At 39.2% G+C, this 13,742-nt stretch overlaps 1 protein-coding gene across 5 annotated transcripts in view; it reads right to left on the bottom strand.

Moving 5' to 3' along the window:
* Window positions 1-13,742, bottom strand: part of LOC126260340 (protein PTHB1) — a 126,466-nt gene that overhangs the window by 88,694 nt on the left and 24,030 nt on the right. For 4 of the 5 annotated variants that reach the window (XM_049957668.1, XM_049957675.1, XM_049957681.1 and 1 more), the window contains exon 3: window positions 1,522-1,810. In XM_049957668.1, the coding sequence (XP_049813625.1) occupies window positions 1,522-1,810 (289 nt within the window). Of the gene's footprint in view, window positions 1-1,521; window positions 1,811-5,176; window positions 5,324-13,742 lie in introns of those variants that run through there. The other variant, XM_049957697.1, reaches the window with a different exon arrangement.

The following is a 13,742-nucleotide window of genomic DNA, read 5'->3' on the forward strand; positions in this document are numbered from 1 at the left end:
GTAGATATGACAATGAAAAATGCACCACATTGTAGAGCATCTAAAAGAATTTACATTCCCAAGTCAGAAGTGCCAAGAATCGTAGCCAAAGTGCAGCATGGTCACCTGAAGTGAAAATGGCGACTCCACAACAGTGCGTGCAAGCAGTAGTCTGGTATGCAGAAACAAAATTGCCGATTACTGTGCAAAGATATTATTGTCATCTGTATGAATGTGATCCACCTAATGTGAAAACAATTAAGTAATAGTATAGGAAGTTTCTGGCAACAGGAGGTGTTCTGAAACATTCTGGTGGTGCATGTTATGGAGTTTCAGAAGAGACAGTGGAGGACATCAGACAAACGACTCTCAGAAGCCCATGTTAGTCAATTTGTCAAGCATCTAGGGAACTTGATGTACCTTGATCAACATTGCATTGTGTACTTCACCAGCATCGTCATGTGTGTGCTTACAAATTGCAAATTCCACAACATCTGACGCCAAACAACAAACCAAACCGACAACAATTTGATGCGGATAAGCTGCAGCGTATTGATATGGATGCCAACTTCCTGGAAAGATGTTTATTCTCAGATGAGGCACCATTTCATCTATCAGGGAGGGTTAATAGGCATAATGTTCAGATTTGGGGTTCGAAAAATCTGCACATGTTCGTGATAGCCCTAAACTAAATGTCTGGTGTGGGCTAATTCACAACAGGATTGTTGATCAGTTCTTCTTTGTGGAACAAACAGTGAATGAGTCAGCGTATCTGGACCTGTTGGAGCATTTTGTGTGCCCTCAGATACAAGACTTGCAACCCAACATCATTTTTCAACAAGATGGAACTCTGCCGCACTTGTCAATGGCTGTTTGCAAGTTCCTGGATAGGAAATTTCCCAATCATTGGATCAGATGCAGAGGACCTGGCCACCATGTTCACCCAACACTATGCCACTTGATTTCTTCATGTGGGGATTCGTGAAGGACCGCATGCACATGACCAAAGTGGACAATATTCCTACGTTCTGACATTGTATCAATAATGTGATTGCAACAATAACAGAGGAAATGTTACAAATAACTTGTCAAGAAATTGAATATACACTCAATATTCTTCATGCTAAAATTGGTTCACATGTAGAGGTGTATTGATGATAAATAAATACATAAACCTTTGAGATGCTCTACAATGTGGTACATTTTTCATTGTCATACCTACTGTGCTTTTTTTTCCTGGGTCTTTGAAATCAGGGAGGTTTGATTGGGACACCCTTTAGTACTGAGATCAACAAAAATCATATCAGATCAAAACACTGCATTCTGTAACATCAGTGTCAAAGAACTTGACAAAATAAAGTCTTAAAGTACTCTAAATTAATGTCCTGAACTTTTCCAGTTCAAAAATTGTGCTCGAGAAAGTACCATATTAAACATTTTGAGAAAAACAACAATAACTACAAATTGGTCACAGCCTGCAGAGTAAGTTACCATTTTATTGTTTTGAAATAACATACTGTAAATTAAAAGACAAATACTTACGAAACAAGTTTTCCTACACACACTTGCAGAATTGGATGTGCAAGATGTGTTTCAATGAGGAGATCGCAAGGTTTGTATCCAATGAATTTTCCATCTTCTGATTTTGCTGTGGAAGGCTGGAATATGTAGAGAAAACCATTGTGACTGCCAACAATTATATTCTCTGATGCTCCTTCAATAATGGCAATTGTAATACTTGTCTGATCAAATGTTTCATCAGCACCACATTGTGTTGACCACAGTTCCCTTGCTTTGAACAGAGACATTATTACATTTTTCTTCAGTTGTCCTGAAATGTCAATATATGGGAGTATGAATATGTGAATTACAGATCATATCTACAAGCATAAATATACCTACAGCTGCACATATATGTCTGTCACATATCCTATGTCTCCCCCTCTCACCCCCCCCCCTCCTCCTCCTCTTCCTTGTCCCCCAAGAAACATACCTTACACATCATATACTGTAACTCTCACATGGTGGGTGCTACAGGAATTTGTTGATGGCAGGATATTATGGGTTCAACAGCTATAATATTTGTTAAGTGTGGTTCAACGTACACCCCCCCCCCCCTCACACACAAATAAAGAAAAGATGTTATGTGGACATGTGTCCGAAAACGCTTAATTTCCATGTTAGAGCTCATTTTAGTTTCATCAGTATGTACTGTACTTCTTCGATTCACCACCAGTTGGCTCAATTGAAGGAAGGTAATGTTGACTTCAGTGCTTGTGTTGACATGCGACTCATTGCTCTACAGTACTAGCATCAAGCACATCAGTACGTAACATCAACAGGTTAGTGTTCATCATGAACGTGGTTTTGCAGTCAGTGCAATGTTTACAAATGTGGAGTTGGCAGATGCCCATTTGATGTATGGATTAGCACAGGGCAATAGCCGTGGTGCGGTATGTTTGTATTGAGACAGATTTCCAGAACGAAGGTGTCCCGACAAGAAGATGTTCGTCGCAATTGATCGGCATCTTAGGGAGCACGGAACATTCCAGCCTATGACTCGCGACTGGGGAAGACCTAGAACGATGAGGACACCTGCAATGGACGAGGCAATTCTTCGTGCAGTTGACGATAACCCTAATGTCAGCATCAGAGAAGTTGCTGCTGTACAAGGTAACGTTGACCATGTCACTGTATGGAGAGTGCTACGGTAGAACCAGTTGTTTCCGTACCATGTACAGCGTGTGCAGGCACTATCAGCAGCTGATTGGCCTCCACGGGTACACTTCTGCGAATGGTTCATCCAACAATGTGTCAATCCTCATTTCAGTGTAAATGTTCTCTTTACGGATGAGGCTTCATTCCAACATGATCAAATTGTACATTTTCACAATCAGCATGTGTGGGCTGATGAGAATCCGCACGCAATTGTGCAATCACGTCATCAACACAGATTTTCTGTGAACGTTTGGGCAGGCATTGTTGGTGATGTCTTGATTGGGCCCCATGTTCTTCCACCTACGCTCAATGGAGCACGTTATCGTGATTTCATACAGGACACTCTACCTGTGCTGCTAGAACATGTGCCTTTACAGGTATAACACAACATGTGGTTCATGCACGATGGAGCTCCTGCACATTTCAGTCGAAGTGTTCCTACGCTTCTCAACAACACATTCAGTGACCGATGGATTGGTAGAGGCGGACCAATTCCATGGCCTCCATGCTCTCCTGACCTCAACCTTCTTGACTTTCATTTATGGGGGCATTTGAAAGCTCTTGTCTACGCAACCCCGGTACCAAATGTAGAGACTCTTCGTGCTTGTATTGTGGATGGCTGTGATACAATACGCCATTCTCCAGGGCTGCATCAGGGATTCCATGCGACGGAGGGTGGATGCATGTATCCTCGCTAACGGAGGACATTTTGAACATTTCCTGTAACAAAGTTTTTGAAGTCACGCTGGTACATTCTGTTGCTGTGTGTTTCCATTCCATGATTAATGTGATTTGAAGAGAAGTAATAAAATGAGCTCTAACTTGGAAAGTAAGCGTTTCCGGACACATGTACACATAACATATTTTCTTTCTTTGTGTGTGAGGAATGTTTCCTGAAAGTTTGGCCGTACCTTTTTGTAACACCCTGTATATATAAAATAGAGGGAAACATTCCATGTGGGAAAAATATATATAAAAAACATAGATGCTGTAACTTACCAAATGAGAAAGAGCTGGCATGTTGATAGACACAATAAAAAACACACAAACACACACTCAAATATTCAAGCTTTTGCAACCGAAGGTTTTCAAGAAAGAGGGACGGAGAGGGAAAGACGAAAGGATGTGGGTTTTAAGGGAGAGGGTAAGGAGTCATTCCAATCCTGGGAGCGGAAAGACTTACCTTAGGGGAATAAAGGACAGGTATACACTCGCGCACACGCACACATATCCATCCACCTGATGTGTGTGTGTGTGTGTGTGTGTGTGCGTGTGTGTGTGTGTGTGTGTGTACCTGTCCTTTTTCCCCTTTAAGGTAAGTCGTTCCGCTCCCGGGATTGGAATGACTCCTTACCCTCTCCCTTAAAACCCACATCCTTTCGTCTTTCCCTCTCCATCCCTCTTCCCTGATGAAGTAACTTTGGGTTGCGAAAGCTTGAATATTTGTGTCTGTGTTTGTGTGTTTTTTTATTGTGTCTAACAACATACCAGCACTTTCTCGTTTTTTATGCAGGAAACTGCATGCCTAGAAATCAAAAGAGCACGGGATGGACTTGGTTGGAATTAGGAATTCCCCCCCCCCCCCAGTCTGTCTTTAACGTAGCATTCAACTCTCAATCATGAGAAGATTCACCAGAAACGAAATGTGGTTTGGATTCTTTGTTAAACAGTAGGCTCACTTTCCCCAGTTTTACAACTAGAATAGGTTAATGACACACAAGCAATTGAAATTGGGTCAAATTTAAAGACTTACACCAGCTCATTGAGCCACATGGAATTATTATTTCCAATACCAGCACTGACAAAAATTAAGTCATTTATGGTTTCAAATGAGTCATTATACATAAGAACAGAAATATTCATTGCCACATATATGCAAAATATTTGCATTTCTAAAATTCATGATGACAAGCATTAGTACACAAGTCAAGTTTGTGAAAGTGCAATTCAGAGTCACTGGCAATGAACTGTCTCCTGTGTACTCAGGGATAACATCCCTTTAATCCTTAGCTACTATGAATGTTGACAGGAACACAATTACTACAGAGGGATCTCTCCGACTGCCTTTTCATTTTTTATGTATGAAACCACTGTTTTGGTGAATATATATTTTCATGACTTCCTGTTGTTCATTGCACTTCTTGGAAACAGACTTTATGGGAATTTGAATTTTTTAAATAATGCAGAATTTAAAACACTTTAAAAACTAAAAAACGCAAAATTTGCAGCTTATTTTTATTTCATGTATTACTAAAATAACACTACTCACTCACAGATTATCATCAGGGTGATGGTACTACAGATTCACCATATAACTGTGTGGAAAAGCACATTTCAGTAACGACAAATTGGATTTGGAATCAGCTTTGAGTTTACAACTCATCATTCCAGCCTTAGAGTGATTATTCCACCCCATAATTCTGCCAAAGAAGAAATTTTATCCAAATTTTATTTTAAAAATCAAGAAGAAAGTAATTACCTTATGTATTCTTCTGAGGCCCTGAATCGAATTCTGATTGCTTTTAATCTGCACGCATTTCACGCAGAACCTCCTAAAATTCTTCAGCCAAATTAGAACACCTCATTGTTGACACGGATATCTTGTTTTCCACTTCAATCAAGGACAACAAAAGGTTGGGGTTTTTCATTTTTCAAAACAGTATTTCTGTATTTGATGCTGATGTCTCCAAAACAGCAAGTTTTCTCTGAGACTTTTCGAAATCTTTTTTACTCCAAGCAGCTGCAAGAAAATGTTGAGCTGCCTTGTTCTTGTGTTAGTTAGTGGCTTCTGTTTTCTCTATTGAAAACATCTTTCTGTTCTTACCAAAGAAGTATGCTTCTCCATCATGACCACCTATCACATCTTCTTCACTTTCAGTTTCCTTCTCCGAATTAGTATTGTGGTAACTAAATACTTGAAATCAGAGTAATTATTATGGTCATCAAAGTTTTCATCAGAGAATCCACTGAGGCATTCTTGAACACGCACATCCATCTCACACAGAAAATGTTTCTTACCATGGAGAAATGATAACTTTCAACAAAAACACGACACACAAACGCTATGGTACATCTGTGAGACATCTACAAGTCCAAAAATGAGAAATAAATTGCAGCAACTATACCAGATTTACAGTAAATGTAGCTTGCCATCCAATAGGAAGGTACACAGAAGAGTCTACTTTGCTTCACAGCAGTGTGTGAAATATCAGAAGACAAAAAACTAGCAGTATAAGAGACCACACATAGTAGTTAAGAGTTAAGGAACCAGGGTAAGAGCTGTGGATATTTACTGTGTTCTCCAGAGTAAACTCCTGTTGAGCAGTACTTCAAATAATGTTACTGACAGAACTGCGTTTAACAGACTCATGAAATAAGATAATGTTGGCAAAGGCAGAAGTGGCTGCACTTGGCAAAGGCGATATGTGATATAAGCATGGAACTTTCTGAGGAATGTTCTGAATACCACAAGATGTTCCATGAACATCTCCTGATGTGCCATGGATTTAATGGACAAGGCATGACTGGCATCAAGAAGGGTATTAATCTAAGAGTTAGTTGCAGTTCAGAGTTTTGAGTTAAGAATCATGATGTAAGGAGTTATTACAGAAGAATCAGTGGAGACTATGAAAGTCAGGAGATAACAATTAAGAAGTTAAGGGATAGTAGTCATGATGCAAAGTCATCATATGAGAGGATACGGAGCCTATGAGTTTGCCTAGGTAAGCCCATAGCTGTGTTGCCCATCTAAGTCTTGTCTTTGCATCTAGTGAATCTAGGTAGCAGTTAGTTCTATTCTTAACATAGTCTCAAACATGGACTGACTAAATGTGTAACAAGTGTGCTGGTATTCACCCTTCAATACGTTCTTCACTTAGTCATCAACTGACCAAGTGAACCCACAGATAATTGTAATCTGTTGAATTACATCTTCTTATATTAAACCTAGTTGTTCTCTAGAGGCACCTGCAGAATCTCCTCTAGGTTTCCAGCTGAATTCCTATCAGCTCAAAATTCTAGCTACAGTTTTGGACACTTTAGTTTCTGATAAACAATCCCACCTCTGTTTGCTGACGTCTTGAAGCTGCTTGCAGGACGCAGTCAGAGGTAAGTGTTATGTTGCTTGGTTAGCATAGCACAGTGACACAATGCCATGCCCTAAAAATGTTTTGGGCAGCAACATGTCAGGCATAATCACTGGTTAGCTGTACAATTTTAGAAAAATGTTATTTCTTTGTGTAGCTAATGTTACACTAAGAATTAGATGTCTGTTTATAATGGCACTGTCTGGGAAACAGTAGGGTAGTTTCCAAATCTGATTTAGTCATTTTCTGTGATGTTCAGCAGAAAAGACTTCTGATGCAGAAAGATGCCATATGCTTCTTGTTAGAAAATATTAAATTTTTATTGTTGGGACAATTACATTTTGTTGCTAGGATACATACACTATCCATAGTTTGTTGCTACTAAAGTCCTGTAGAAGAGTTGCAGCATTAAAATCTGTTTCTTCTTTTGATCCTCATCTCCTCTTATCCTCATGTCAGTTGAGTGCCTAACATTATGGGTACTGAGTGACTTGTTTCTTCTGCCAAAAACTATCGCTTTCTCCTCCTCCATTAACGAACTAACAGTTATAAAGGATAGAACTACATTTTCTTTACTTTTTACTGCTCCATTGGAAGGTACTCACTAGGTGCAGGTAATTTTACAAAAACTGTTTCTCAGTTTGTCAAGATTTAGATTTTTAAGAGAAAAAACTGGAATAATTGCTGCATCTTTCTGAATTCCCATGTGACCCATTGTAGACTGTCTACTGTTTTGAGGTAAGACATCACCAACTGTTGGTACTCTTTCCTACTTTGTTTACAGTGGTTTTGACATTCATGCTTGAGATCCATTGTTCCATCTTCTGAGAAGTGATAATCACTACCTTTTTGTTGTCTAGGAATTTTCCATGTACCCCTTGGAGAGGAGTCTCTGGGATGTGGAAAGAGTAAAAGTTTTTTTTTTTCTTTCTTTAATTCACTCTGAAACCAATCTTCATTGCTTACAGCACTTTTGATATGCTCTGGTAAGTTATTGAATATCTGAGTACCCATGTATTTGACTCCTTTTTGTACTAATGTTAAGCTTTTATAGTCCTTATATAGATTGTTTTTGGTTCTGGTGTTATAATCATGTTTTACACTTTGTACTGAGAAGTAGTAGTTAGAATACGAAGTTTCTTAAAGAGATCTCTGCATGATAATCTAGGACTGACACCAGATGTAATTCTAATGACTCATTTCTGAATTTTAAAAATGTTCTCTTCGTGAGAGGAGTTTCCCCAAAAGATGATTCCATAACTCATTAGTGAATGGAAGTAGGCCAAATAAACTAACTTCTTCATTTTTAAATGACCTATTTCTGCTATCATGCCTACTGCAAATGTAGCTGAACTAAGGCATTCCATTAAGTCTAGAGTGTGGGTTTTACAATTTAGGTTGTGGTCAATTTGTAACCCTAAAAATCTGACACTGTCTACAGCTTTAATTTCATTGTTTGAATACATTATACTTATAGGGTCAGTATTCTTTGTGAGGTACTAAACTGTATGTACTGGGTCTTGTCAAAATTCAGTGACAATCCATTTGCTGTGAACCAACCATTGATACTTACACATATTTCATTAGCTGATTGCTCAGTGAGATCACGGGTACTGTTTTTTATACCAATACTTGTATCATAACCCCCCCCCCCCCCCATGAACCATGGACCTTGACGTTGGTGGGGAGGCTTGCATGCGTCAACGATACAGATAGCCATACCGTAGGTGCAACCACAATGGAGGGGTATCTGTTGAGAGTCAAGACAAACGTGTGGTTCCTGAAGAGGGGCAGCAGCATTTTCAGTAGTTGCAGGGGCAACAGTCTGGATGATTGATTGATCTGGCCTTGTAACACTAACCAAAACGGCCTTGCTGTTCTGGTACTGTGAACGGCTGAAAGCAAGGGGAAACTACAGCCGTAATTTTTCCCGAGGGCATGCAGCTTTACTGTATGATTAAATGACTGCAGCTGTAGCGGTTATAAGCTAAGTACTGACAAACTTATTTGTGCTCTGTAATACAGTTATTAAATTTAATAGATTTCAGCGATGTTGTGTGCCATTTGTGGCGAAATAACAACTTAATAAACTTTTGAAATCGTTCGCTCACTGTGTTTTATAGAGTTTTCAGTGTGTTGAAGTCGTTTAGTAAATTTCGTGCTTTAGTTTTCAATTGACATTTATTATTCTTTCTAGTGAAATATTTCAGTAAAATTTTCATTTAGTGTTTTAACTTCGCTTAGTGTTACAGTGGTCGTTTTAATTTTTTGGTTGTAGCTAATAATTTTGTGAAGTTTTGCTGGTATTGGTATCGGCTGTGTTGTAGTAGTATTAATACAAGTAGCTGCTTTCTTAGGGGGCAGAGAATTTTGAGACCATTATTGTTAGTTCTTAAATAGTTCTACTGGTGTAACTGAACTTTGCTAACATAGACGTATAGTTTTTTTTTCAGTAACTGTAAAATTTACCATGAGTGAAAAGTGTGGGCTCTGTCGTAGGTTTGTCAGTAGTGGATTACGGTGTGGGATTTGTTCAAAGTATTTTCATTGGCGGGAATGCAGTGGGGAAGCCAGTGGTCATTCTAGGGAGATCCTCTCCTGGGAATGTAGAATCTGTAGTAGAAACAAGTTAATAGAGGAGCAGGAGCGTAAGATCTGTGCCCTTCAGGTGCAGTTACAATGCGCAAAGGAGGAACTAGATAGGTTGAGGAGGGTGAAGGGTGGTGGGGAATGGGATCTGGCAGTTGGCAAGAAGGTAGCTAGGAAGAGGAGGTATTCAGACAGTTTTACTTTGCATACATGCAATAGATACGACCAACTGTCAGAGTTGAGTGGAGAGGAGCCTCGTGTAGCCATAGATGTAGGTAACTTGCAGCTGTCCTCAGCAATTAGGAGGCCTAGGTTAGTTGCAAAGTCTGGCAGAAAGAAGGTTCTGCTGCTAGGTAGTTCCCATGGTAGAGGTGTGGGCCAGCAGTTGCAGGAAGTGTTGGGCAGTGAGTACCAGGTCACCAGCATTGTGAAGCCTAGTGCAGGGTTGGCTCAGGTGACTGAAAGCATAGGGGAGTTATGTAAGAATTTTACGAAAGAGGATCAGGTAGTGATAGTGGGTGGACCAGGGAACAGTCTCGATAGGGACGGGGAATATGATGTCAGTGGTGACTTGGTTAAGATAGCTACTCAAACTGGTGGCACTAATGTGCATTTCGTGCAACTGTTTCAGCGTCATGATCGGCCTCACCTTAATGCGGCTGTTAGGTGCGTTAATGTGGGGCTGGGGAGGGCACTGATGGTGGAGGGCATGGATCACATCTCTGTGGTACCAGTTGGGTCTATCAGTATATGGGGTTTCACTAGGCGTGGCCTGCACCTCAATAGGTATGGGAAGGGGAGGCTGGCTAAGCTTATAAGTAACAGTGTAGTGGGTGGTGGTGGTGGTAGTGGTATCACTCATGGAAAAATTCCTGTAGTAGTTGGTGTTAGAGCTGCACCTTTTTTAGACTGAAGTCAGCTGATAGGTATACCCGCTTAAAGGAAGTGCCTCTAAGGGCTCACCTCCAGAGGATGTAATGTTTCCAAGTAGAGAAGGAAAATATAAGAGGTATTAGAGATAAAGTTAGTGAACTGCTAATAGATGTTAACTCTGAAATTATTGGTATATCAGAGCACCATTTAAATAATTTGATAATTCAGAGACTTCCTTTACCAGGCTACAGATTAGCTGGCTGTTTCTCAAGGAGTTCCTTGCAGGGTGGGGGAGTGGCTCTGTACGTAAAAAACAGTATTTCATTTGAGTCTATAGACGTATCATGACATTGCACTGAACAGATATTTGAAAGTTGTGCAGCATCAGTTGAATTTAGTGAAACTAAACTTCTAATTGCTGTTGTTTATAGGTCCCCTAACTCCGACTTCAGAGCATTTTTGCTTAAGCTAGAGAGGGTTCTTGATTCACTTTGTAGGAAGTACCAGAAAGTAGTTATATGTGGTGACTTCAATATTAATTTTGTACATGATTGTGCAAGAAAAAGGATGTTGGTAGATCTCCTAAATTCATATGATCTGATGCAAACTGTGTTTTTTCCAACTAGGGTGCAGGGGAACAGTAGCACAGTCATAGACAATATTTTTATTCATTCTTCATTACTAGATGGGCATTCTGTTAGTAAAAGGGTGAATGGCCTTTCAGACCATGATGCACAAATTTTAACACCAAAAGGTTTTTGTACTCAAACCAATGTCGTATTTAATTACAAACTACGTAGGAAAGTTAATCCAACAGCAATAGAGAGTTTTTCAAAACTTGTCAAGGAACAAGAGTGGCAAGATGTTTATAGTGCCGATAATATAGATGATAAATACAATGCTTTCCATAACACATTTCTCATGCTCTTTGAGAGTTGCTTTCCATTAGAACATTCAAAACGGGGTACTAGCAGTGATGGACAGCCCGGCTGGCTGACTAGTGGGATAAGGATATCATGTAGAACAAAGCGGGAATTATATCAAAATGTTAGAAGTAGTCACAATCAAGCTACAGTAGCCCATTACAAATAGTATTGTAAGGTGCTTAAAAATGTTATTAGCAAGGCAAAAAGTATGTGGTATGCAAACAGAATAGCTAATTCACAGGATAAAATTAAAGCCATATGGTCAGTTGTGAAGGAAGTGTCTGGTCAGCAGCACAAGGTTGATGATATAAAGTCGGTTTGCAGTAATCATATTTCTGTTACTGATAAATCAGATATATCTACAGTATTTAACAACCATTTTCTGAGCATTTCTGGTGAATTAAATAAAAATTTAGTTTCTACAGGAAATCATATAAATTTCTTAGCAAATGCCTTTCCGAGATTGACGTCTGAAATACTCCTCTGTGATACAGACAAGAGGGAGATTGAGTCAATAATTAAATCACTGAAGACTAAGGACTCTCATGGTTATGATGGAGTGTCTAGTAGAATATTAAAGTACTGTGCTGCACATGTTAGCCCTGTATTTAGCCATATTTGTAATTTTTCCTTTAGGAATGCTCAGTTTCCCGAGCGATTAAAGTACTCAGTAGTAAAGCCGCTTTATAAAAAGGGAGAAAGGGATAATGTAGATAATTTTAGACCTATTTCTATGCCATCAGAGTTTGCAAAAGTTATCGAAAAGGCTGTGTATGTAAGGTTAATTGATCATTTTATATCACACGATTTGCTATCAAATGTACAGTTCGGCTTTAGAAGTCATTTGACAACTGAAAATGCTATATTCTTCAACTATTGTAGTCCTGTCTTCCTCAGTTGCATGAAATATTACGATATATTGATAATTTTTATTTAAAGACCGTCTGACAGTGACAAAAATGTAAATAAAATAGCTAACATACGTACATATTCCAGGCCACTGATGATGCCTTGCAGAAAATAAAGGCGAAACGCGTATGGCACTAAAATAGTGTTTTATTCAGTTGCTGTCAGACGGTCCATAAGTAAAAATTATCAATATACCATAATGCTATATTCTCTTTTCTCTGTGAGGTACTGGATGGGCTAAACAAAAAGTTTTGAACACTTGGCGTATTTTTTGAATTAACAAAGGCATTTTACTGTGTTGATCTCACAATATTGCTCCAGAAGTTGGACCATTACGGAATAAGAGGAGTAGCTCACAATTGGTTCACCTCTTACTTTAGCAACAGGCAGCAAAAGGTCATTATTCACAATGTTGATAACGGCTGTGATGTGGGATCTGAGTGGGGTACTGTCAAGTGGGGGGTGCCCCAGGGATCAGTGTTGGGGCCGCTCCTGTTCCTTATTTATATAAATGATATGCCCTCTAGTATTATGGGTAACTCTAAAATATTTGTTTGCTGATGACACTAGCTTGGTAGTAAAGGATGTTGTGTGCAACATTGACTCGGTTTCAAGTAGTACAGGACATGACCTTAGTTCATGGCTTGTAGAAAATAGACTAATGTTAAATCACAGTAAGACTCAGTTTTTACAGTTCCTAACACACAATTCAACAAAACATGACGTTTTAATCTCACAGAATGGGCATATGATTAGTGAAACTGAACAGTTCAAATTCCTAGGTGTTCAAATAGATAGTAAGCTGTCGTGGAAAGCCCACGTTCAGGATCTTGTTCAAAGACTTAATACTGCCATTTTCACTATTCGAATGGTATCGAAAGTGAGTGTTACTTCGACACGTAAATTAGTCTACTTTGCTTATTTTCATTCACTTATGTCATATGGTATTATGTTTTGGGGTAACTCTTACCATTCTAGAAGGATATTTTTGGCTCAGAAACGGGCGGTTCGGGCAATAAGTTGTGTGAGTTCACGAACCTCTTGTCGACCTCTGTTCACGAGTCTGGGTATTTTGACATTGGCCTCTCAATATTTATATTCCTTATTGTCGTTTCTTGTTACCAACATTAGTTTATTTCCAACAATAAGCAGCTTTCACTTGGTTAATACTCGGCAGAAATCAAACCTCCATTTGGATCGGACTTCTTTAACTCTTGTGCAAAAAGGTGTGCAGTATACTGCTGCATCCATTTTCAATAAGCTGCCACTCGAATTCAAAAATCTTAGCAGTAATCCATGCGCTTTCAAATCGAAACTGAAGAGTTTTCTCATGGGTCACTCCTTCTATTCTGTCGAGGAGTTCCTTAAAAAATTAAGATGATTCTCATTTTATTGCTGATAGCGTTTGCTTAAACTTATGGACTGATTTTCTTTCAGGTTCATGAACATTTATTTTTATCTGTTATTACTTTTATGTTGTAAGTTCATGTACTGACACGTTCCATGACCTTGGAGATTTGCTCCTCAATTTGGTCCTACGGAACTTGACATGTAAATAAATAAATAACATAAATAAATGATGATGGCGTCCTCTTGAGTAAAATATTCCGGGGGTAAAATAGTCCCCCATTCGGATCTCCAGGCGGGGACTACTCAAGAGGAC

Source organism: Schistocerca nitens, chromosome 1 (assembly GCF_023898315.1).
Source record: "Schistocerca nitens isolate TAMUIC-IGC-003100 chromosome 1, iqSchNite1.1, whole genome shotgun sequence".
Lineage (NCBI taxonomy): Eukaryota > Metazoa > Arthropoda > Insecta > Orthoptera > Acrididae > Schistocerca > Schistocerca nitens.